Below are 26,257 nucleotides of genomic sequence, written 5' to 3' on the forward strand. Positions count from 1 at the left end.
CCCGTTTTGAATTTTTCTACATACAATTCAAATAATATTAAAAACAAAAGTTTGGCACCAATACTTAAATAAAATCCAGTTCATTTCAATTACATGTCACTGTATTCTTGGATAAAGAAAAGTACCCTCTGGTGGTTAGTCTTAACCAAAGAGTACATCTGCAGTTACCTTCCTATATTTCATTAACACAAAAGTTATTTAACTTCAGACAGACTTGATGATGTAAAACAAAACTAAACATTGAATCAAGGTATATTTACAGAAATGTATGTAGTACTCCACTAAATAAACTTAAATTAAAACAGAACAAAGGAGATAAAGCCACTTCTTATCTACCCCTCTCCCTGTTTTCAGAAGTTTGTTCCCTTTTGCCTGTCTTCTTATTTTATTCCCACATATGATAAAAAGCACTATCTTCTTCTTTAAAGAGAAACTCCGAGAGGCGAAAGAATGTTCATTTCACTCCTGTCAGATGTGGAGTCCTTTTCTCTCAGTCATCATTCATATTTTTCATTATGTTGAGGATTCCTCCTTGATTGTCCATGTCTGTTCTCTGTGGTTTTATCTTGTAAGATCATATCTTGATGTCAGACTCTATTCTCCATAGTCTGATTCACAAGAAGTTATTAGAAAAGACTTATTTTAAAGACCTGTCTCCTTGGGAATGATTATACACACAAAAGGCAGCTCTTGGATAATTGAGAATCCGGGGAGAGAGGAAGTCAACCATTTTAATGGTTATCTATGTGCAGTCAATGGCAGCCACTTTTTTTAGGCATTTCAGGGCTCCAACTAAGCATGGGCTTCAGACCAGAAGAAATACAAGAGCCATCTACTTCCATTGTTTGGGTGTTTTTTAATTGTCTAATAAATCATAGAAAGCTCTCTAGACTTCCCCTCAGATCTGCCCACTGCTGACAGAAGAGGAGGATATTCCTGCATCCTCTATCAGTTTGGTGCTAAAACAGCTCACTTGTCAAAGCAGTGAGAGGTTTACTGTGCCAGGTGTGTGATCAATACCCAAGATGTCAGAGACCCTCAGCAAGAAGAAGGTCATCACCTTGGATTCGCAGAGTCTGCAGGTTCACGATAGATCTCAGATTGCATTAGCAGGGAGTCACTAATCTTAGGTGAGAAAAGAGCTCTGCCAATAGCTTGTTAGAGTAATTAATATGAATGGACTTAGCATAGGAGAAAGGATGTGAAAACAGACAGACTCCTATGCGGCATGAGGGCTCTAGCAACACACCCTGAAGCTTCCACCCCACTATACCCAAAGATAGTCCTCCTCTGGTGACACTATATCTGAGTCCTATATGAAGTACTCAGAATAAAAAGGAAAAAAAGGAATGCCCTTAGCAGCAGAGCCTGAGTCGCTAAAAAGAACAAGAGTTCAAATAATAGCATTAGTTTGATCTATTATGGGTCATGGAGATGCTTTGATGTTCCCAGAATTGCACAGGCTTCTCTTCTCTAAGAGCACATTTGCATTAAACCAGAACATATTAGTACAAATATCAATAAATAAGTGATATTACTGGCCATCTCCCATCCTCTCCTCCCTGCAGAGTCCTAACTTAATTATTTGGCTCTAGTTTTTGAATTCTTACAATGATGGTTTTCTATTTTAATGTATCGGTAATACCAATTTAAACACTTTTCGATATCAGCTTGGACTGTGTGAGTGCGTTTTGGGGATAAGGACATCAGAGAGGTAAACTGCACAAAAGCTACTCCATCCACCTGTCATATGCCCACCAGCCCTGAAGATCAGGCTCATTACCAGTTCATCCAGACTCCAATTATAGCTCAGAAATTCCTCTCGAGGGCAGCTGCATTGTATGTACATCCAAATGATGAAGATTCAGTGCGTATATGTTGCTGAGGGCGGGAAAGGAAAGATCAAGCAGCAGTTTATATCATGCAAGTGATTCTATCATGCTCTGATCAGTGGTATAAGCTCTCTTTCCAAATAAGATCACATTCTGAAGTGCCGGGAGTTAGAACTTCAACATATGCACTGTGGGGGGCACGATTCAATCTCCAGCAATAATTAATTAACAAGGTTTCATTTTCTTCATCAGTTATTATTTGGTAATGTTCACATTAAATGCCAAACACTTGAGTTCCAAAGTACATTTTAAAGTAATCAATCAGTAAATGTTATTGAATGCCCATTTTTTCTACTAAATTTTATTAGATATTGTGAGAGATAAAAAAAGAAATGTAAAATATGGGCCCTTTTCTAAAGTAACTTATCTTACAACTTAGTAGAGATGACCAAACTAGCCAATAATTGCAAACAGTTTTACACAGAAGAACACATTAAAACTTGCAATTCCAGAACAAAACATCCTAGGTCTTTCTCCTATAATCTGACAATACTTTATAAGAAGATTTTTGTTGTTATTTTTCCTACAGGCATATTTCGAATCAATGTTTCTTGGCCACGTCCCTACAAATGTTAAGATACATAAGAAGGCAGGCCCCATCTATGGGTTCAGGGGCTGCATTCGAGAGCTTCAAGTGAACGACAAAGAATTCTTCATCATTGATGAAGCACTACGTGGAAAGAACATTGAGAACTGCCATGTCCCTTGGTGTGCTCATCATCTATGTCACAACAACGGCACCTGCATCAGGTCAGTACTAGCTTCCTGATCTCCAACCTATATTGCATGACTCCAGATTCTAAAAGCAACCAAGCCAGCAGTGTTGTTATCTGGGTGATGGGAAGAAAGGTCTGGAACTTCTCAGTTTTTTTATGCACTACTTAGGTGATGCACACATGTGGTGGGTGCTTGTTTGCTCAAAGAAATTTATATATTGTGCCTCCAGCGCCAAGAGATTCTTGACCTTTGAAAATAACTAGATAACTGGACCTGATTCGGGCAATTTCAAATGGATCCAAGAGTAGTTTCATCAAGGTGTTCTGCTTTTTGTAAATATGAATGAGAGATTATTATTTGTTGATAATGGTTTTGATGTATTAATTTTTATTGTGTTTGTGCCTCATCTTCAAAAAAAGATATCTACTTTGATTTCTAAGATTAGAGATGGAGGAAAAAATGCCTGTATCTATTTCTTCTTTTTATTTGCAGTCCTACATAGGTTTTTCCTCCTTGGAGTAAAGATTCATCATGCTTATAAGCTTAAGAAGATCTTAATTAAAATTACTTTCTGCTCCACTAAAATGTCTTAAGCGAATCGATCCTGAGGGAGTCTCATTTGGACAGTGTAGAACATATTCCCAAATTTCTTCAGTCCTCTGAGAAATCTTTATTTCAGGGCTACAAATAATGACAGAGTGGAGGCTGAAACATGCACAGATTATAATAATTCAAGTCAAGGAAAAATTGACCAAATCTCACAGGAAATGTCTTAATTAATTCACCTCAGTGTCTCTAAGGGGCAAGCTATCAAGTAGTTAATGATTCCATAAAAGTAAACACTGCCATGCACAGTGTGGGGAAGAGAAAAATTCTATCAAAACAGTGGAATAAGAAATGGTGAGCAGAGATGGGCTCTGACAGTAGTCACTGGGGTAGGAAATGAAAAAAAAGAGAGAGACTCAAACGGCAAAGATAGGGAACAGAGGAACGGACAGGCAGGAAAAAGTCAAGGTAATATACGTACTAGACAAACACAGACTGACTGTAATAAATTTGAAGAAAACTACGGATTAGTAGAAAAGGAAGAGATCGGCTCTTAGGGTGTCTAAAACTTTTGCTTCTGATTAACTATGTCTGAGTCTGATTTAAGCATTCGTGAAATAACAGCAACAATATAGACGCCTTTCATACAGGGAAAGCACAACAGGGAAAGTTGTAAGGGACTTGGAAAGACAGTGCATTTTGAGGCTAAGAGTGAGGACAGCTTCCTCGGCCATGGTCACTTTTCTGAAGGAAACAAAGGCTTTACTTAAGAAGTATTCTGTTTTATACTGAACTCATGAATAGCAATTATTCTTGAAACATAATAATGGAAAAATTATCCAGCAAGACAACCTTCAGAACCCTGCAGGAAAACTTGCATTTTTGCCTAATTAAGTGAAATAGAAATAGAAAAAAAGTCTTCTCCTACTGACTTTCTAATGTCTGAAATATTTGGTCATTTAACCTAAACAAATATTGTCAATGAAGCTTTGCCACTGATGGAATTATAGCAGCGACGAGAATTGCTTTCCCCCTTCCTCTATGTGGTGACCAGACTCTATCACAGTCCCCTCCATCCCCTGTCCTGCTGTTCAAGCCTTTGCATGACCTCCTCTCCTTCAGTGTAGGGGCGACTTGTGACTTTCTTTTAGTCAACGAGTAACCCATAGAATATGGTGATGGGGTTTCATTTCCATGATTAGATTACACAGGACCGTGAGCTGCATCTTGGAAAGAGACTCTCTCGCTGGCTTTGATAAAGCATGTAACAATTTGGGGAAGGTCCATCTGACAAGGCACTGAGTGGCCTCCAGCTGACAACCAGCCAGGAGCTGAGGGGGGTCTGGCTCACAGCAAATATTGAGGCCCTCAGTTCTATGACAGCAAGAAACTGGATTTTCCCAACAACCACATGAGCTTAGGAGCAGGTCCCTCCCCAGCGGAACCTTGAGATGAGACCCCCACCTGATCAACACCTTGACTGAAACTTGTGAGAGTCTTCTGCAGAGGACCAGGTAAGCCGCGCCCGGACTCTTGACTCCCGGAAATGATACTATGTCACAAGATAATAATGTGAGACAATAAATGTGTGCCGTTTTAAACTGCTAATTTTGCTATGCATCTACAGAAAACAAATACACTCTAATTTTCTGCAAAAGCGTCTAACATTGTCAACTTGAAGAAGCAGTGAGAGTTAGTTCTAATTTAGAACATTGATTATCTGAGATGTTATATGCCAAGTACATGTTAAATAAGATAACCTCCTGTTTGCATAAATTAAAGAACCTCACGCTATTTCCAATCTTAGTTATTTAATATGTGTTTGAAAATAAAAGTAAAGATAGTCATCCTAGTAGGATAGACGTAAGCAGTCCTAGGTTGATTTATACTTTGTATGTTCATTCTCTTAGATTTATTTCAACAAAGATTACCTGGGGCCAACTAAGAACCAAGGCGTATGTGAAACAAAGATGTATATTCAAGACCCCAGCCTGCACACGGGGAGGCTGCTCTCTAGTGTGGAAGCTTTATCAGCTCATCTGGCCTTAGGGTGAATTTTCCCACAAAAACATATCTGTCTTCTGTCATGTACATTATTCTGACCTTCCATGTCCATTTCTCAATCTTTCAGCTTCTCAACCTCTACCCTAGAGAAATCCACTCAAAATTCAACTGATTTTGGCATGCACTGGCTAAGGTCTTCCAGATCTGTATGTGCCTTTTTATTGCTATCCAAATGGAGACTTGCCAGCTGTGTACCCAACAGATGAAACACTTCCTCACATCCTATGAACGATATGATTTCTATCTTTATCTCCAATGCTTAACTCCCATAAACTACCCCTTGCATTGTACCCAGGACATGCTGGTCCATGTCAACTATGACTTCCATTCCAGCATCTCCCTGTGCACGCTAAAACCATAATACGTTGCAGTTGGTCAGTGTTGGTACAACAACAACAACAATAGGTGTCTCAGAAGAATCATAGTAGAGCTCCCAGGAGGTCAAAAGTTTAATACAAGAACACAGAGGGCTATAGAGCCACAGGGAAGATCGTCAGAATAAGAATGCTGTCTGTCACTCTTCCCTGTTTTGTGTACAAGACCAATACCCAACCATACATAGAGCACTCCAGCAGTCTATGGAGAAACCCAAAAGGAGAACCAGATATGTACTGAAGGAGGACTCCTGAGGGGGCCATGAGCAGCTTCAGTCCATCAGGAACAACACAGATCAATGAAGTAGGTCAGAAAGCACCGCCACCGTGACCAATACCCAGCCTCCAGCAGACACATACTCACACTGGACTACACCAAGTGGTCTAAAGTTTCCCAGCCAAGGAACTTAGAGAAACTGTGCTACTGAGCCCCATCCTAACTTTAACAATTGGATTTGAACTGGCTTAATGCCTTTGGCAACTCACTTCCCTTCTATGTTGTTGACCAAAGTCAAAGGTTCCTTTCATCTCTATGCTGCCACATCATAAAATGGATCTCTCCAAGATCTTCCAAAGTCTCTTCCAACCCTTCTCATTCTTTGGGTCTGTTCATGCCATCTGACTTGATCTCAATCCTGAGCCGAGCCAGACATACTTCTAAAATCCCCTTCTCTTTTCTCCAATTTTCCCCAAAGGGGAGATTGGATTCAAGATAACTTTCAAAATAGGTGAGCAATTTAAATAAGATACATTAATATTCAGCCTTTCTGGATCCAAAAGGAATGGACAAAGTGACCTGATGGATTTCTTTTTAGGTATACAAGTTTCATTATTTTATTTTCAAAATAATAGACCATCTATGTTCAGAATAAAAGAGCCATTATTAGAAAGACAAAAAGAAAGCTCTTTTACCTTTCTGCTTTTCTGTCTCAAGATATAAAGACACTAATGTTTTAATACTACAGGATGTGTGCATTGTATTTTTACTTGAAAATGCAAATAGTAATTTCTTGTCAGAGTTTAATTGTTCTAGTCCAGAGACTCTCATCTGAAGGTGGGGGAATGCCTCCTAATGAGGTGTATAAGAACCTTAAGAAAGGAGAAATTTTTCAGTCTGCACACACACACGTATGCACACACACTTGAGCATTATAATCCTTGTCTCCTGGGAATGCATGCCCACTTTCCCAAACATGCGAAGACTAGTAGTGGTCTAAGAGATAACCCTTAAAGAAGTGTGCTCTAAACAAGATGAGGATGGTGAGTGAACAGAGGTTCAGCACCAGAGAGCTAGACTTTAGGGTTCACAAAATAAGGTACAGTTACATAGCTATGTATGAACAAAATCATCACTAATTGTAGTAGCCTGGTTGATATTATTCCCTGTTATGAAGTGCTTTCCCTGTGTCGCCTGTGAAGGTAATCTGCTTACAGGAAGACAGTTTTCCTGCTGAAAAGTATTAAGGGGAGTAACACTTCAGCAGCTTTGCTGAGCAAATGTCGTTCTGCTCTGAGTACCATCACATGTTTCTGGCCAGTAGCCAACCTTTTCTCATTTTGTTATAAATCTGTGCTAGAATTTTCAAACCCCTGTGGTTGCTCATTTCAGAGAAATCCAAATTGCGTGTAGTGAAATTCAGTTTAGAAAAGTGATACAGAAGGGTTATTCTGAGAATCCAAATCTCTGTGGACTTTCAACAAGCTGTTTCCAAAAGGGCATAGGAAGGTTAGCAAATCAAACAGATAATATTTAAATCACTTTCTCCTTTCTGTGCCAGATGTTTTAAAATAGGTTAAACAATAATTAAAAAGCAGCATCAGGTTTGGGAATATACCCTACACAACATCTGCACTAAAAACGTATATCACTGACACTATAGTAAATAATTAGTGAGGCATGAATTTTAGACAGCCTTAATTTTACCAAGAGCTAAGTATGTGTGAATGTGTTTTATCTTGCACTGAAAGTCAATAATTCCCATATGTGCATGAATGTGCTTTCTGTGCCTCTATTGTTCTCACAGCTTTGATTCAGCACTAAGCAGTACTATTCTCCACGTGCTAGGGCAGGGGTCAGCAAACGTTTCTGTGAAGGGCCACACAGCAAATATCTTAGACTTTGTATTGCAACTACTCAACTCTTCCATTGTAACACCAAAGCAACCATTAAAGATATGTAAATGAATGCATGTGGCTGTGTTCCAATAAAACTTTATTTACAAAAATAGGTGGCTGGCAGGATTTGGCCCAAGGGCTATAGGTTGCAGACCACTGGACTAGGGCAACAGATGGATAAAATAGTTTTATTCAATCATCATTCAATCAAGAAAGTCCAACTCAACTTAATTTTTCATGTTAAGCAATGTTATATATACATAATAGAAAGACATTACAAGGTATTGGCTCACACAATTATGGACGCTGAACAGTCTCATCATCTGCCACTTACAAGCTGGAGACCCCGGAAACCCAGTGGTGTAGGTTCCAGTACAAGTCTGGGGGCCTAAGTACCAGGAGCAGTGATGGCAAGAGGAGATGGATGTCATGGCTCAGCAGTCAGGCAGAGAGGGAATTCAACCTTCCCCCATGTTTTGTTCTATTCAGACCCTCAAGGGATTGGATGATGCCCATCCACACTGGGAAAGGCCATCTACTTGACTCGGTCTACTAATTCAAACACTAATTTCTTCTGGAAACACCCTCACAGATACACCCCGAAATCATGTTTAACCAGTTATCTGGGCATCCTGTGGCCCAGTCAAGCTGACACATTAAATTAACTGTAATGAGCAATCTCAAAAAAAAGTATGTACTTCTTAACATTAGAGAACTTTCTTTTTCTCTGCGTCCAGTGTGAATAGAAATAAAATTTGATTGCTTTTACTCTTTTCTTTCAATCTATTTTTCCCCATTATCTCAATTTCATGGACATCTTTTTTGACATTGTCTGATAAAATGAAGTCGTTTTTCATGATTTCTGAGGTATTTAGTTTTCGAATCATTTAGCACTTCAAAATGAGGTAGGAGCCATAAATTGAATTTGAAATTGCCATAGTAACAACTATTACAGAGCACAAAGAATTAGGCTATTGCATCTTAGCTTTTCCATCTGTTCTGTAACGAGTGGCAACCCCCACTAAATGTCTGCTTGTCTTCGTTGTCATTTCACGGTGGCGTGTAGCTAGCATCACCTGCTGAGATCTTTTAGTTGTTACTCTGTATCCAGGTCAGATTACCCCCAATCTAGCTCAGCAGTCTAGCCCAGTCTTCTAAATACCAAGGGAAAAAAGAGCCTATTTCAGATCAAATATTCAACCCTTTCTTCCTAGTTGCTACGCTTTCTGTCTGCAGTCAACATCTTTGACATTGTATTTGGGATTTAAGGGTCTCTTGTACTAGAGGACTAATTTGCATTTGGTTAGATTATTCTCAGCTGTAAAAGTTTGCCACTGAACATCCAAACATCTCTATTGTAGGCAGCCTCTGTTGTTAGAAACAAGGGGAAAGGGGAAAATATTCAACTAGGTTTCAGGTAAAAACTTAGAGGATATATGTGGTTTTCCCCATTTCTCTCATTGTGTTAATTAATTGAGCATTTAAGGCATTATTCTATGTATTCAATTCATTAAAAGCAATTTAAACTTTATGAGGTGCAAATCTAAAAAGTTTTATTTTCTCTTCTGTCACTGATGTCAAACACGCTCTGTAGGATCTCTCTATACTTTCCCTTAATGGAATGTCATGCAGGTTCCAGAACCTTCTATTCATGTTCACATATTAAAAGCATCTGGTTCAACCCACTCCAGTTTAAAACTTCTGTCTCATATCCAGTTTAGCGGTCAGCAGTCTACTGCCTGGCTACATAGACCTGCAGTCCCAGAGCTTCAGTGGGGAAGGAATGTGACATGTTCCTCCTGATGCCTCTCTGTCCCTCTTCTGCTTCTAGTTTCTCCAGATTTGGGGCTATCTTGGGGCAGAAATGATTTGATCGAAAAGATTCAAAGGTTTTCTTCTTAATGGGTGCCATTTTGGTTCCGTATGTTCTCCCTGTAACGGAGGCTCAGTGCTGGATCTCTTGATGCACGCATGTGGGAGTCTTCACCCAGCCCTGCACCGGGGGCCATTTCACGGTCCAGTTCCTTGAGGGGGAAAATGTTCTCCCATTGCCCTCCCCCAGCTTTATACTGCACAACTCCCTGCCTGCTAGTGTGCCCTCACCCAGTAGCAGAGCTGGTTTACCCTGAAGCTAGTGAAGCTTAAGAGGCCCCCACCTTGCACATGCCTCTCTGAGACCTGGGTCTTGCTAGGAATTGCAGTGGGTTGTTGGAGCTCTCCTTCAGAAGGGAAGCCAGGTTGCAGTTAGGAAGCATTTCCATGTAAGCATTTCCTGTGAAGAGCTCGAGAGATTTCAAGCAAAGAGACCTGAATCTCCAAGTGTCCTTGTAATTCATTGTGATTTCTTTTCTCATTCTAAATAAATATTCACTTTTATACATAATTTCACGCATGTACTTTTGTATCCTTTTTGTTATAAAGGATTATAGACCAAAAATTATTTAAGTTTTGGGCCCCACAAAATCTAGACTCACATCTGGCCAACAAGAAATTGTCGTAGGCAGAGTCCCAGCAATATAACTGAAGCCCAGCGTCAAAGGTTAATCTTCAAAAAGATATAAACCTGACTTTCATACAAATGTGTGAACACATGACAAAGATTTATTTATCTTATTAATGAAGGAGCCAGCATGACGGTAAAGCTGGTTGAAAGAGAATTCAAGAGACTGAGCATATATAGGCTCTGAATGAATGCTGAAATAAGATTGCTAGGTTGGAGACACAACTGCTGAGTATCCTACAAGGGAATAAAATACAATTTTTGTGGTTTTCTTTTCTACCAGCCTGTTCTCATTTGCATCTCCATCAGACAAAAATCTACAGGGTAGCACGTAACTTCACGGAGTCTGGGCCCAATCAATAGTAAATGGTGAGCCAGATAAAAGTGCATTCTTCCAGAGAATTACGCAATCCTTGAACAGGCCTGTTAGTACTCCAGTATGATATCAAGAGACCATGAACTAATCCTTTAGCTTTATTTCTAAGTTTTGAACTTTTTCTAAACACCAGGCACCTTCCACCTTACCAAGGGGTGGGAGTTCCAGCTGCTCAGCACTTCTCCTCTGAATTCCCTGGTGTTTAACAAGCTGTAGGTAATCCTAAACAAAAGAGTACTTAGAAAAATAGACCCATTTATGTCTCCCATGATATGAAAAGCAAAAATGCCAATGTTACTATTAGGAAAAAAGAAGAAACAGGCATGTTTTAGCTCCTTATTCCTTAGACAAAATCTAATGCAATGCAACAAAATGTTTTGGTAATTTTTTTTCTGCTATATCCATGTTTAGGAATTGTTTTAATCCAAGTCTGTTGATTAGAATGGGATCTGTGTTTCTTTAAGGTCATCCATCCATCCCTTCTTTCACGCTACAAGTGTTTGCAGAACGCCCCTTTGTGCTAATCAGTGGGATGAGCACGGGATTTACAAAGACGAGTAAGACATGGACTCTTTTTCTACATACTCTTTTTCTTATGATAATCTTGGGTTTGTAAATAAGGAATGCAGAATAAAATGTATTTTTTCATTTATACATATAAAATGTAGTCTTAGGTTAAAACAGCCTCGGTTTCATAGCCTGTTGTTTATCTTTTTGATCTCATTTCTTTCCCCCATTCTACAAGTGCCGGGTATTGTGAAAACGGATTGATGTGGGGTCATTTATTCTTGCTTGGAGAGTGTGACTGAAGCTGCAGGGTTTTTAGCTGCTTATAAAAGTGGATCACATATTTGGAAAGCATAACTCTTATCAATGTAAGTGTCACAGGGTCCCTGGTAAAGGACAAATGCAGTTTAAATTGATTTTCTAACCCCTTTTATTACTCCAACTTTGAGTGCAGCAACAAGGGTGGGGCATTTGTTTTTACAGGGCAGGAAACATTTAGGCCTCTGCAAATCAGAGTTTCACTGAAGTCATGCTTGCAAATACAATTATATTTAAATGAGACCAAATAAGATTAAACATGCAAGAAATTGTGTCCTTTACACCAAATTTGAAAAGTCTCAAAGAGTTAAATATTTCAAGGTTTGACTAATGGAAAAGACCACTATCAAATTCCACACATATTTTTTACATCATATTTATGCAGCAAGGTCAAACCAGTAGGGGGAAAAAATCTCATCTTCAATTTTCTCTACCCTTAGGTAATAATACATGGAGAACTCATTTACCCTGATTGATCTTTCTGGGCATAAGAGACCTCTCTGGCTTAAATCCCTTCTGAAAACTATCTTTCCTGTCCTTTTCTTATAGAATGAGAACAGGTTATTTTTTTTCTCTGCTTCAAAGAACAAGCAAGCAAAATATGAGCTGCTAATGTTTTCCTCGACTTTTTTGCATCCCTTCAAAAACTATCTATTATTGGGTTTCTTATCAGGCAACTGTGTGTTAAAACCGGTTTGTTTTGTAACTAGGAACATTTATTCTTGTTTTAAATCTACATGGCTTACCATTTACACCTTGCATTTGTACACACACACACACACACACAAAGATTCAGTAAATTGGGTTGATCACTATGATTTTTATATATAATTAGAAATATCACTCTTAAAATTGTGTGAAAAGCTTGAAAAACAAAATGAAAACAGAGCAAAGTTAAAGTTGGAATAAAATGTGAGATATCCAGATTCCCTTGGCTTAGGTTTGTAAAATGCTTAAAATGAGGAGTTTAAATAATTAATGTAGGAAGAAAACAAACCAATCTTTTTGGTTCAGCAGCAGACAAAGTTCCCCAGCTTTACATTTATTTCTGGCCCATTTGCTGGCGTATTATGTACCTTAGGAAAATTGCTTAACCTTTATTCCAGGAAAATGAAGTAAAAATTGTTCCCACCTGTCTACCTAAAACTTAAGTGATTTGGAGCCAAAAGTTACAATTTTCTAAAGACTTGAGAATATAAAGACAAGATGTAAAAACACCAGAAAATAAGTTTAGTTATTGTTTATAGACATGAAAAGGCAATAGCGGGGGCCGGCCCAGTGGCGCAGTGGTTAAGTTCGCATGTTCTGCTTCTCCGCGGCCCGGGGTTCGCCAGTTCGAATCCTGGGTGCAGACACGGCACCGCTTGTCAAGCCATGCTGCATCAGGCGTCCCACATATAAAGTGGAGGAAGATGGGCAGGGATGTTAGCTCAGGGCCAGTCTTCCTCAGCAAAAAGAGCAGGATTGGCAGTAGTTAGCTCAGGGCTAATCTTCCTCAAAAAAAAAAAAAAGAAAGAAAGAAAGAAAAGGCAATAGTGGCTTCAAACAAGTACTATCCAGATATTAACACTGCTGATCACTACTGACCTCACAAAGTGCCGTCTGTGTTTTGGACAATGATATAGTGGCATTGTTCTGATCTGATTTTTATCAGATCCAAATATCTTTGGAACATGGATTCAGATTTCTGTTTCACAAATAGGAAAACGGGGTACACATGAGTTAAGAGATTTCTTCAAGTCAACACTGATAGTAGAGCCAGGATAAATCATGCTCTTCTGGACTTTAAGTCAGTGCTCTCTGGCCTGAGCTCTGCGATGTACATCAACTATTTGCTCCATCACACAAAAAGTTAGTTGTCCAAACTAACTGACTTCATTCAGCGGTTCTCTGCCTTGGGAATTACACATACAGATTAGGCTACATATAAAAACTGTGGCTTCGTCGTTGTGGACCCGTCTAACAGGCAAGAGGTCTGCATCTTGTCCTTACTCTTAAGTATGCCATTCACCCTTCTGGACTTTGCTTTCTTTGTCTGTGTAAAGAGAGGATTAAAGTAGACAGGAATTTCCAAAACTATTTTTCAAGATATACTAATAAGCATTCTTCAGGAAAAAAGGTGGGAGAGGGCAAGTTTTTCTGAGACAAATTCATAAAATGTCGCATGCCCTATTCCCCTCTTGGAGTTTCGCAATGTATTTCAACATGTTAAAGAAATCTTGTAGAAAATAACTCATTTATCTCTACTTAATAGACATTTCTAAACTTATTGCATCTCAGAAAACATTTTCCAGGAACACTTATTAACATCACACAGAACACTTTTTCTCAGAAGCAATGCAAGGAAATGCTGCACCAGATGACACAAACAAGGCCCAAGGAGTGAAATTTTTTTCTACTTTTAAAAGACTTCCAAAGTAGAATATTGTACAACAACAATTGCGAATATATGTTGAGTTTTGTACGCTTCAATACCAAGAATCATTTCTTTACTCCTGACTTAAATTGCCATAGGCTTCAAGACATGCAGTTTTCTCCTTTCAGTGCTAGATTAATAGGGCTTAAGACAAATACAGTTTAAACTCACTAGAAGTGGCAGAAAATCATGCCTAAATATTGGGCTTTTTTATTTCCTTCCCTAATCTACCCATCCACACAGAAACAGAGTTTAAAGCCTCAAAACTGGTCTAGTCCTAAATGTGAGCCACGAATATTTATAACCATGATTGCAGAGTGACATTTTCATTTGCCAAGAAGGAGAGAGGTCTGTGCTGGGGAAGGGATGGTAGAGAGGATGGGAGTCAAAAGAACAGGGACTCGATGTGGAGAGAAGAAGGATCCCTTTGCCTCAGGACGAAGACAGAGTGAAGGGAGCTTACTGCCATCTGGCCTTGAATGTGGACCAACCACTGTCACATTCTGGAGTCCTGGATGCTTGCAATTTTCCCCAAACAGAGGATGAACCACTGTACATCTTGTATGGGCTGCAGACGTGAATGGACACTTGATCTCTAAATGAGGTGGGATGGCTCAGAACCTCTGGGGACTCCCCATGAGCCAGAACAATGGTAGACACGTAGTTCAAGCCTCATATCTGCTCTTCTATGTCGTGTGGGCACATGTCCTTCCTGAGTTTCTTTTCTCATTTGACTGAAGATCACCCAGACCTTTCTAATTCTAAATATCTAAGAATCTAAAGGCCTTTCCAGTGCTATTGTTTGTAGTGTAGAAGTATATCGTCTAATCTAAGTATTAAGGGAAATCTAAATGCGTGCTGATTTAAACATATTGAGAATTTTTTTTTTATTTCATACTCTACCATTGTGTATATTAAACATCTGTTTCTGTGCATACGGAGAGTGGCTGAGAAAGTCTTTTAATATCTTAGTCAGATGAAGTAAAAATCCAGAGAATGCCACAATGGGGCACACCACAGTGACAGATAAACCATCCTCAGCCTGCAACAGGCAGAAGAGATTAACTTGGATGTTTGGAGGGCAGTTTTCCAGTGCCCGACTCGAGTTTCTATTGTCTGGCCTACTTTACAACTTTGCAGAGGCAGAGGTTAACTTGTAGATTTCTATCAGATGGAGATGAGAACAATTTCTTTCCAATGAAAAAGTACCCTAAATGTTACAGTTTATTGCCCTGTTGGACATTAACAAATTTCATATCTATTCAAGCAATCTTATCTTAATATTGCTTCTCAAATATTCTTTAAACTAGTTTTGACATCTTACTGATTCCCTCATTAATTACAGAGTTAAATAAAACCTTGACATGCATTCATATCATATTTGCATGAGAGTCGTAATTTCAGTGCTATGAATTATACCTGACCAGAATTGCTTATCCACTTTCCTTTCCCTCATCATTTTTATATAAAAGAAAGTGATTAAAGTGAAAGCCAAGTGAGGAAACAGTCACAATGGAGAAGGAGAAAGGCACTGTCAGCCCTCTTGCCTCGGGACTGAGGAGAGAGGCATCGCTTCTTCTCCAGGAGCAAGATGTGCCCCATCACCCATAGACCTTCTGCCCTGGGGTCATGGGGGGTGCGGAGGGGCCATTGCAGTTGCACAGGGATCATGCTAAAAGGGCCTGCACTACAGGCTTCCTGCTCTGGTGCTGCCATCTTGAAATTCTTAGTATATTATCTTTGATTTTGGCTTTTGTAAGTGAAGTAAGATGAGACAATGGAGGATGTTCCAGGGCTTTGGAGTCCTGCAGTGCCACCACCTCCCCACATCTCCAGGAAACGTTCTTAATCACCTGCTTCCCTGCCCCAACCTGGTAGCCATGTCACCTCCACCCCTGGCGGGTGCCTGGGCGTGGGCACAGGCGAGTCAGGATTGTGAACATAACACACCCCGCATGCTAACCACAGGGCAGGGTCCCATGTGCCTGTGCAGGTCTGTACAGACACTGTGAGCATCCTCACACCTGAGGAAGTACGGCATTAAATAGTAGAGAAAGAACACAATACTGATTGAGAGAGAGGCTGCCCCAAAGCTTTTTCCTGTTTTTTGAACTAGGCTCTGCATTTTCATCTGAACTGGGCCCCACAAATTATGAACTGGCCCTTTGTGGGTGAGGAGTGGGGTTTCTCAGACACACTGGTTGGTGTCCAATCCCCACAGACTTGGAGTGACCATTGTAAATATCCTGAGCCAATAAATGTGTGAAAGACAGGGATTTCCAATTATCATTATTCCTGTCCTCTTTGTTTAGCTTCAAATCTTTGTTTTATTTTTATCATAATGATATGTGCTTAGAGAACAAAATAATATTGCATGAGATTGTTTAAGGATCCCATAATAATTACAGGGAGTATACAGAATATTTATCACTCTCTATTATTTAATGCAGAAACCCATTAGGGTATTCTTTTTGCCCAGAACTTATACAGTAGAAAGGAAATAAACAAAGAAAATCCTCCCGCTCTCCTTTAAAACTTAAAATCGTAAAAGCCAGGTTAGGAATATCTTAAATTTGTTTTTCTATAGTTTTCATGGATTCCATATTATGAAAGTGTTCTTAGAAAAGGAAACATTTATCTTCAGGTCATTTCAACAAGCATATAGAGAGAGCACCTAGCATGTGCTAGTCATTTTGCAAGGCATGAAAATAGTAGGCTAAGTCATAAACCCCATATTCAAGATGCTTGAGGGGAATGAGGATGCCACGTAATGTAGAAGTGCTGGCATCAAGAACTGTACCTATTGATGTACTACTGGAAAATATACTGCTATGAAACCATAGGCATAAGCACAACACAAACAGAAGGAGAAGTGGAATATATGAACTTCGTACTGTGCACCTTCACAAGCAGCTCAGTTTTGATATATCACACCATTAGGAAAATACTGTGTGTTATTTATATACAACCAAAAGCACATTTAATGTAATATAGACCTAGTTTTCACATATTCCCACCAAGTTCTTCTCCTGCTCGATTTGTATTACTGACTAAAACATCTTAAAACTGCCAAGTAAGGAAAAAAATCCAGCAAACTTTCTCAGCTGCCTCACCTGGCTGACTGGAGACTTCATAGTGGTGAGCATCATGCTTTCTGAGCCCGTCTTGGGGAGCTTTTTACTGAAAGGAAGACTGAAGTTTATCAGGGGTCATCTGGCAGGAGAGGTTTTTATTAGAGTTTTGAGAAACCTCTGAAATATTCTGCCTTCACCTCTCTAGCCTGGTAGAACAGGGGACTGCAGATCTCATAGCTAATATTCAAACTGAAATTGGACCACATAGATTCGAGAAATCAACTTGACATCAAAGGTTATCCGTCTTCCTACACTTGCTTTTCCTGCTCCAATCTCAATTCCATAGGCGCTTTTATTTTTTAGCTCCCTTTTTAGAATAAGAAGGGAAAAAAAATGCCTTCACACATACCCCTGCATTTTCCCCCCTTAGAGGCATCTGCAAACCCAGCTGTGATGCTGTGTTGTTTCTTAGATGTAGGCAAATAAGCCGTAAGCAAGACTACAGAAATAAAGGATTTCATTTGCCCTTGAAATTATTACAGTGTGAGCTCCCACATCTTTATTTTAAACTAAAGCTCTCTTCTCATCTTTGCATCCATAATATTTTTTTGATATCTTTGTGAGTCTTTTTCAGAGAATATTCCTAGAAAAAGCAGAGAAACCCCAAACTGAAATAGCAGATATAAAATAGCAGTTAAGTCCAGAAGGCTCACACATCTCCACGTTAGAAAGGTCTCCTTTTTTTAGCATTAGTGAAAGCAGAATAAAAAATATAGTCCTCATGGGACAGTAATTCCCACGGCACCTGTGACAGCACAGTCTTAGCCAGCATAACCTAAAACTAAGCTGCGAAGTCAACCTAAGCTATTGAAAAAAAATAGCCAAGGTAATCTCTGTGCCCACAGTTAAACTTTTGTAGAGGAATCCACAAACAGATACTAGAAGTATAAGCTGGCTCACTCCAATGGGGAGTGTCCACTAAGCTAAGCTAAGCAAAAGTTCAAAGTGTTGACCATGGTGGAAAGACAGTTTTTGTTTTAGAGACCTGGCAGTCTCTGTTGGCATAATGTGACAGCAATTGCCTCATCTTATTGGCTGTGATTTCTTTTGTCTATGTTTCCGTCTACTGTAGCCTGAAATTGTCACTTTACTTGGCTAACTGCTAAATCACAAGCACTAAAGGAGCTGGCTGTTTTCTTAATTGTACTAACAAGAGGAGAAGTAGGAGGAGGAAATTCGTGTTTCGCTCTATTTGCCTTGCACTTGTGGATCCGGTGTTTTGATTTATGGTGTGACTTATGCTGCTTCAAAACTCAGAGCTAAATTATAAAGTCAGTTTTCAGCTTCAACAAATTCCTCTCTGGGTCCTGCTGTGTCTCCCTTGATGGCAGGACTGGTGGATTCCATCTGTGAAGAAGCACGCTTTGCATATGAACAACCACGGGGCAGAAGACACTGCAGAAAAGAGCTGCAACTCGACAATCCCTTTCCCTTTTGTGTGGGTGGTTGTTTTCTGTCTCTCTGAAACACTGAGCATGGAAATCAGTGAGAGATTTAGAAAGAAATCTTTTTTTATTGTGGAATTGGAAGAATAATTGTTTGATGTTCTACATGCGTATACTTGAAAGCAAAATGCCATTGCTTAACATAAGTATAAAAACAATCTTTAAGATCTGCTCTAATCTTGCTTAGACGCATCATCTTAAGAAACAGTGAGTTTCTTGAGCTGCTGATTTATACAAAACCCTTTACTCTCTTGTTCCAGGTTTGTTTAGCCTGATGTGAACATAAGCGCATCTTAGCCAGAGGAGAGTCCACTGAGAATACACAAGTATTTCAATTTTACCTCAAATTAAAACGGGGGAGGGGATCTGACTTCCACTGAAAAAGACTGAGAGTTATTGTTCTTTATAATGGCCCAAAGGTAGAACAATATTCTCTTTATATTCTGTTTCTCTAAACTGGATTTAATCTTCCTTCCACTGGGCAGAGTAACAAAAACAGTAATAACTTACTGCCACCTACAGATGGGAGATAAGTCTGAAAATGTCTGCTGGTAGAAAGAAAGATGAACCTGGAGTTCACGCTGGAGACCCACGGGTCACAGAACAGAGATCTTACAGGTATTCGATTCGAGAAATGAATACTTCGCTACCATCCGTAACTAGATTGTGCTTGTAGTTTATGAGATTTAAATGAAATTCGAGCTACCAAAAAGGGAGATACTCCAATAGTATATTCAAACCATTTTCTTCTCATAAAAGTTTCTTCCTAATGTCAGTGAGTCGTCAGGTACTGCAGCCGAAGTTTAAGGGGAGGAAGAAAACCCATGGTCTGTGACAAGCCTGGTGGCAGCCAACATTTGCAGTAGGCTGTTGCCTGGCCCAGGGCTGGATATGCTGCTTCTCAGTGAACGGGCTGCCCTGGAGCACAGAGCAACGCCATTCTGCGTTCTTTGTTCTTGAAGACACACGCCAGGAACTTCACTGGGTCAGAGGAGGTCTCAGACCTCGTTTCCCACATCTCTCAGTGTACAATTAATTGAACATTTGCTTTCTCCTCGTACATACTATTCTTGCATTTATTTTTCAGTCCATTTAATCATTTACTTCTTTCTGTAAAATAAGAGTTCATATGGCTTTGCTATATGGCTTAGTGTTCTTGCTTTTTCAAATAAATATTATATTTTTCCAAGTCTAAATGTTGATTTGGGAAAAAAATTAAGAGAACATACAGGGAGATGTTTTTGAAGAAACGTTGGAGATCATCTAACACGTAAAAGTAAGGGCTAAGAACAGAATCACACACGTAGCTGGATGATTTGGGATCAGATTATTTAACTTCCTAGTTAAGTTTTTCTCTCCTGTAAAATGGGAATGGCAAGATAACACACCTCTTAGGGCTACTACCTGGATTAAATGAGTTAATGTATTTAAACTGTGCAGTACAATGTTGGACACATGGAAAGCACCCAGTAAATGCAAGCTATCATTTTTATTATCAGCTAATCCAAACTGACAAAACTGGTGCTGAGATGAAATTCCTCGCTTTGTCCTGTTCTCAAGAGATTAATTACATAAGCTTGATAAAGGACATTTTAGCAACAAAATTTTTAATTAAAAATTTTAAAATTTGGGACTGGCCCCGTGGCCAAGTGGTTAAAGCTCTGCGCCGTCTGCTTCAGTGGCCTGGGTTCACGGGTTCAGATCCTGGGTGCAGACCTACTCCACTCATCAGCCATGTGGTGGAGGCATCCCACAGACAAAGTAGAGGAAGACTGGCACAGATGTTAGCTCAGAGCTAATCTTCCTCAAGCAAAAAAAAACAACCAAGAGGATTGGCAATGGATGCTGTTAGCTCAGAGCGAATCTTCCTCACACAAAACAAAAAAATCAAAAAATTTTTAATTTAATTGTTTCCCTCTGAAGTCATTGTAACAACATTTGTATGCACCTACAATCTAAAATTAGGGCATATTATGTGCTAAACACCATAGCAAGACGTTTGTCTTCATTGTATTCACCTCTTATACCAATCCTACAAGTAAAACCTGGAGTTTAAGAGATTAAGAAAGTTTGGAAAACTTGCCCTTCGCCAGTAAGTTCCAGCCTTGCAATCAGAGCCAAGATTTGCATGACTCCAGATAGAGGATTCTTTTACTAGAACACATTGCTTCTCACTAGTTCATGGTTGAGACGAGGCTTGAGCCCAGTTTCAGGCCCCCAAGCAATTAGCTGAATCAGACACACCCCTTTCCCCACATTGTGCTGCTTATATCTCTGTTCAAGCTTTCCATGGCTGTGTGAGGTCCTTCTTGTCTATTAAACATTGAAGTTCCTCTGAACTACTCCTAGGCCTCTTCTCATTATGCCCTACTTTCTTTCCAAAGATGATTCCATCCATTCCTATAACTTTAAAAGCCATCTATCCGCTTGTCGTGCCCACTTTGATCACCCTTATTATATAAGCCAACTGCCAACTTGAGTTGGACGCCTCAAAGGCAGACGTGCAATCTTCCCTCTTCAGTGGTAGCAGCACCATCTTCCCAGCTAACCAACCCAGAAGTCTGAGAGTAATCCTCCTCCCCTCTCTTTATCTCACCACGCTGCAATCCAGCAGCAAGTCCATTTCATTTACCATTCATAGCACATCAAAAGTTCACACTCTCTTCTCTACCTCCAGTGCTGTGAACCAAGTCAGGATCACCATCTTCTCTTACCTCAACCACTGCAACAGCTCCTAACTGGTCTCCCTGACCCCTAACTTACACCCTACGGTGAATTCTCCATCCAGCAGCCGAACAGTCTGTTTAAACTACAGTTCAGATAATGACCCTTCTCCTTTTTAACCCTCTTCAGTGACTTCCAAATACACTTAGAATCAACTACAAATCTTTTACTCTGTCCTGCAAGGCTCTGCATAGTCTACCAATGGCCAAATCTCCAGCAGCACTTCGTGCCAACTCCCCTTGCTCACTATGGCTATTTGACAGTCCCTTAAAATAAGGCAAGTTCATGCAAACCTTTCGACTCACTGTTCCTGCTCCTGCAATAGGCTTCCCACATCTCTTCCCATAGGAACATCCTTTTCTTGGTTAAATTTCAGTTCAAAAGTCCTCTTCTTTGGCTGGCCCAGTGGCGTTGTGGCTAAGTTTGCACAATCCACTTCGGTGGTCCAGGTTTGCAGGTTCAGATCCTGGGTGTGGACCTACACACTGCTCATCAAGCCAAGCTGTGAGAGCATCCCACGTAACAAAATAGAGGAAGATTGGCACAGGTGTTAGCTCAGCAACAATCTTCCTCACCCCAAAAATAAATAAATAAATAAATACTCTTCTTACTGAAGCTCTTAAAGAACCCTATCTAACACCTGCCCCTTTGCCTCTACAGCCATTATTCTCTCCCTTCGTTAGCCTTACTTCCTCCATAGTACTCTTCACGATCTGTGTCTATATATTAATTCTCTTTTTACTTGCTGAGTATATGCCTCTTCTACAAGACTACTTGCTCCATGGGAATGGAAACATACTTGGTTTATTCATAATTTATTCTTAGCACTTACTACATGCCTAGAATGTTTTCAATGAATATTTGTCAGCACTCAATATTATGTTGAATATTTATTGACTAAATAAATGAATGAATATATTAGTTGGTGATGACAATAGATTTGATTCTCTACTTTAGCACGTTAGCCTGCCTATGAGCCATGGTTGCAGACCATATCACTAGATCTACAAACATTTTGAAAGGTCTTGTCCTTGACATAAAGAGAAACAAGAAAGAGAATAAGTGTGTGTCAATTTGAAGTCTGCTGGCTACAGTTTCTGTGTCTCAGTGGGTTGCCCTGACTTCTGTGTAAAGGTTAGCGTGATCGTATATAAAGAATTGTTTCTCCATAGGTCATAGATAGATTTTATGGTAAATGTAAGTTGTGGATATGATGGCCTTCAACTGACTTTGTTTGTTTCTTTATTGAAATCAAAACATTTTGATAGTTTGCGCCAGGAATAGTGATACTGTAGACATGCTGGTTGCTTCTCTTTCAGATGGTCACCAGATGTAGAGAAATCTTATAGTTTCACACACATCAAATCTCCTGTAGTATCACGTAGAATGAAGATTGGTTAGACCATGCCTTAAAGAAAGCACTTAAGAATATTTTAAGTGAGAGCATTTTTCTTTACATTTTAGACTTTTTGGCATAAAATTTGTCAACCCCACAGTTTCTAATAAGTAATTTTAACTCATTGACCCTTGAGAAATAGCTTTGCACATAGCATGCACTCTACGTCCTGCCAGCGAACATTTATTGAACTTCTATTATTTAGTAGATGAAAAATAGCGTAGATCCTCATTATTCATGGATTCCATATTTGCAAATTCATCTACTCAATAAAATTTATTCAAAACCCCAACGTCAGTACTCGTGGTGATTTTGCAGTCTGTCACCAACAGGTGCAGAGTGGTGAAAACATTGAGTCACCCGAAATGCACACTTCAGCCGAAGGCCAAGCAACATGGCACTCTGCCTCTCATTCCAGCTCTCATCGTAGAAACAGGCGTCTTTTCTGTGGTCTATTTAGTGCCATATTTTTTGCCTTTCGCTGGTAATTTCACTGTTGAAAATGCCCACAAGCATGGTGCTGCCATGCTGTCTAGTGCTCCTAATTGCAAGGAGGTCATGTGTTAGGTCAGCTTTGTTCAGACATAAGTGATGGTGCCATCGGCCAGGAGTTCAATGGTAATGGATCAACAATGTGGTACATCCAGAAAAAGGAAAGGGAAATTCACCAATCTGCACCTGAGACCACTCCAGAAAGCGCTATAGTAGCATCTGTAGTGTGTGATGAAGCTATGGAAAAGCGACTAAAATGTGGATTCATGAGATGACGACGAAGGAAAAAAGAATGGTGAAGAGCATTGTTATAAGGCTGAAAGCCAAAAACAATTAGTCACATTGTCCAGGGTCAGCACACGTTGAACCCTTCTCTGCTGGTGCCGGCCAGCTTGCACATTTCAAAAGGTGATACATGTGGAAAGTACTAAATTTTCAGGCAAGATACGTTTTGCATATTAGGAGTCTGTGGACCAATTTTTAAAATACCCACTAAGTGTTGTACAGAGAAAGGTTTAGGGGCAAGAGCAGCTTTTCAGCACGGATGAGACGGGCTTGTTTTACAAGGACGTTGACAGATCAATCTATATAACGCAAATGCGGTTTGGCTTGAGGAAAATGTGCCCAGAGGCTCGCAGGAACCTAACCCTGTATTTTCCCTGGGAGAAGTGGTTCATTATATGCTAACTTATAATTCATAGCAACGTTACAAAACATAAGTACCAGAAATAATGAGAATCAACTGTATGCCTCTTACCTCCAAGAGGTGACAGTCTAGTGAATGAGAGGCATATGGGCAGACAATTAAATAAATGGCATCTATTATGCACATAATATATATTTGTGGAATGAATGAATGAATGAATGAGTGAACAAAAAGGCAATGAAAGAACTATGTAAAAGATGTGAGCAATAGGAGCCACCTCACCCAGCCTGAGAACTGAATGGAGAATATCTTCCTAAAGGAAGGCCACTGAACGGAATATTTACAGTGAAAAACAAAGTTACCAAAAAAAAGAGCCGCACATGCAAAAGTATGGAAGGAAGATAATCTAGAATGTTTGAGCAATTACAAGGAAATTGGTATGGCTAGAATATGGGATGCTTGTAGGAGAATGATAAGAGCGGAGATGGGCAAGTTACTGGGGACGGACGGAGTTTAAGTTGTACACTAAAGGTAATGGATAATAATGAAATGGATAAAGCAGGTATTGTTCTAGTCTCATCTTTTCCCCTCATAGAACTGTGTCTACCTCTGTCTGGTTTTAAAAGTGTCCATTGATGAGTCCTTAATTTTCCATGTCAATTAGACATATTGGTATGGAATCTTCACTAGGAGTATAATTTAAAATACTCACTTTATTTTAGTATATTTAAAGAACCCCAAATTACTGTAAGTATCACACTGTTCTCATTGGATAATTCTGAAAGTCAGAACTAATGAGAGGGCAGGGATAGTAGATACACGACACAACGTGGAAGAGAAAAATATTATATATATACATATATATGTATAAATGTGTGTATATGTATATGTATTAGGAATTATGGAACACTGCTTAAATGCCCAGATGCAGAAAGATTGCCTCTTTAAGCCAACACAGAATGTAAATCTAGTTCCTTGAACATTGTGCACTGCTGTCTCTATTTGAAACTAAGTTAATAGCGTGGTCTTGATTGAAAGCTTGAATCAAATTAGTCTTTTTAAAGTGGTTTAGGAGACAAGGAGAGGGAGAGAGGGAAAAAGAAAGGGAGGGAGGGAGGGAGAGAGAGAGATGAGCACCTTGTTGAGAGCTCCTTGTCCACAGTGTCACTAGCTTCTACTGGAAGCAGGGGTCAGTGTGGCCGACGTTGTAAAGAGAAGCTACATGATAGAGGAAAAGGCACTTGTCTCACATTTCTGAGAGACAAAGAAATGGAGAAGCATATTCTCCTCTGGTGCACAAAAGGCAAAGATGAGTGCCCATGCTCTGAGGAGGCGATTGAGGTTGAGAATTCCTCTTTTGGGAGAAGAGGGAAGAAAAAGGCATATCCGTCTCCACACAATGGCAGCTATGACAAAGAAATGACAGAGCACAAGTGTTCCATGCAGCCAAGGATGATTAATAACAAAAGGAGAAGCCTGGAAGCTCTAAACCAATGTAAAAGCAAGACCTCCTGCATTTCCTTTTAGTCTTGGGGCTGTGCATACGTATTGCACATTGTTTTAACCAAATGCTTGATGTATTTTTTGCATCATTTAGTTCAATGCATTTTTACTCATGAGTCATTAGTGCTGTATTTAATACTCCATCTTAATAAAACCTCAGGAGGATGCAATGTGAGCAAAGAAAGCACTTTCAAGTGAACATTCTACATAAGACTCATTACTGAAAACCTTGCTACATTGGCCTAAATAACCAATAACATATGTCATGCCCTTCAGTGTGAAACAGCTCTGTTTTCTCTACAATGATTCAACAGAAAAAAATCATTAAATTAATCTCACAAAATAGGAGAGCTTAACACAAAACATATTCAAGGATGTCTTTCCATCAGAGGGCATTTTTCCTGATTAATTGCTTATTATGTTATTTGACAATATTGCTGCTTGCCATATTAACTTTTAACATCTTTACCACTGACTTTGCTGGTATCCAGGAAAGAGTTGATTACAATTGTAAGAAAAGGCAAGAGATTAAAGCTTTGACTCACGTCAAGCAAATCTCAAAAAGCACGAAGGCAGATTCGCAGACCCATCACACATGTGCATGTACACCCCACATAGTAAGTAAATTACAGATCCTTTTCTTTACCTAGAAAATCATTTGTTCTATAAAGAGTATCTCTTCTCCTTCAAACTCAATAGAAATACAGCAAAATGTAAGCTAATAGTAGTAACTATTTTTAAAGACTAGTATAAAGTAATTCTCTATTTTTCATAAAAATAACTAAGATTTATTGAGCATTTTTTACTGCTTTGCATACATTAGTCTGTTTAATTGGCCAACAGCTCTTTGAGATAAAAACTGTTTATTATCTCCATTTGTTTTAGATGAGAAAACTGAAATTAAAAAGATGTAGTATTTTTGCCAAGATTATATAAGCTAGAAAATTTGGGATTTGAGATTTAAACCCATTTAGTTGTATTGGCAGGTTCTCAGCTGCTAAAAATACATTAATTTTATTATATTTTGTTCAGACTCAATATATTTTCCTTAAAACTATGTTGCAGAACACCATCATCTTCACCTTACAAAAT

The 26,257-nt window shown here is 39.4% G+C and overlaps 1 protein-coding gene across 1 annotated transcript in view; it reads left to right on the plus strand.

The window, feature by feature from the left end:
- Positions 1-26,257, plus strand: part of LOC106842352 (protein eyes shut homolog) — a 1,064,587-nt gene that overhangs the window by 863,559 nt on the left and 174,771 nt on the right. The window contains exon 26 of the mRNA XM_070516721.1: positions 2,422-2,642. Coding sequence (XP_070372822.1) covers positions 2,422-2,642 — 221 coding nt within the window. The remainder of the gene's footprint in view (positions 1-2,421; positions 2,643-26,257) is intronic.

Source organism: Equus asinus, chromosome 8 (genome assembly GCF_041296235.1).
Source record: "Equus asinus isolate D_3611 breed Donkey chromosome 8, EquAss-T2T_v2, whole genome shotgun sequence".
Classification (NCBI taxonomy): Eukaryota; Metazoa; Chordata; class Mammalia; order Perissodactyla; family Equidae; genus Equus; species Equus asinus.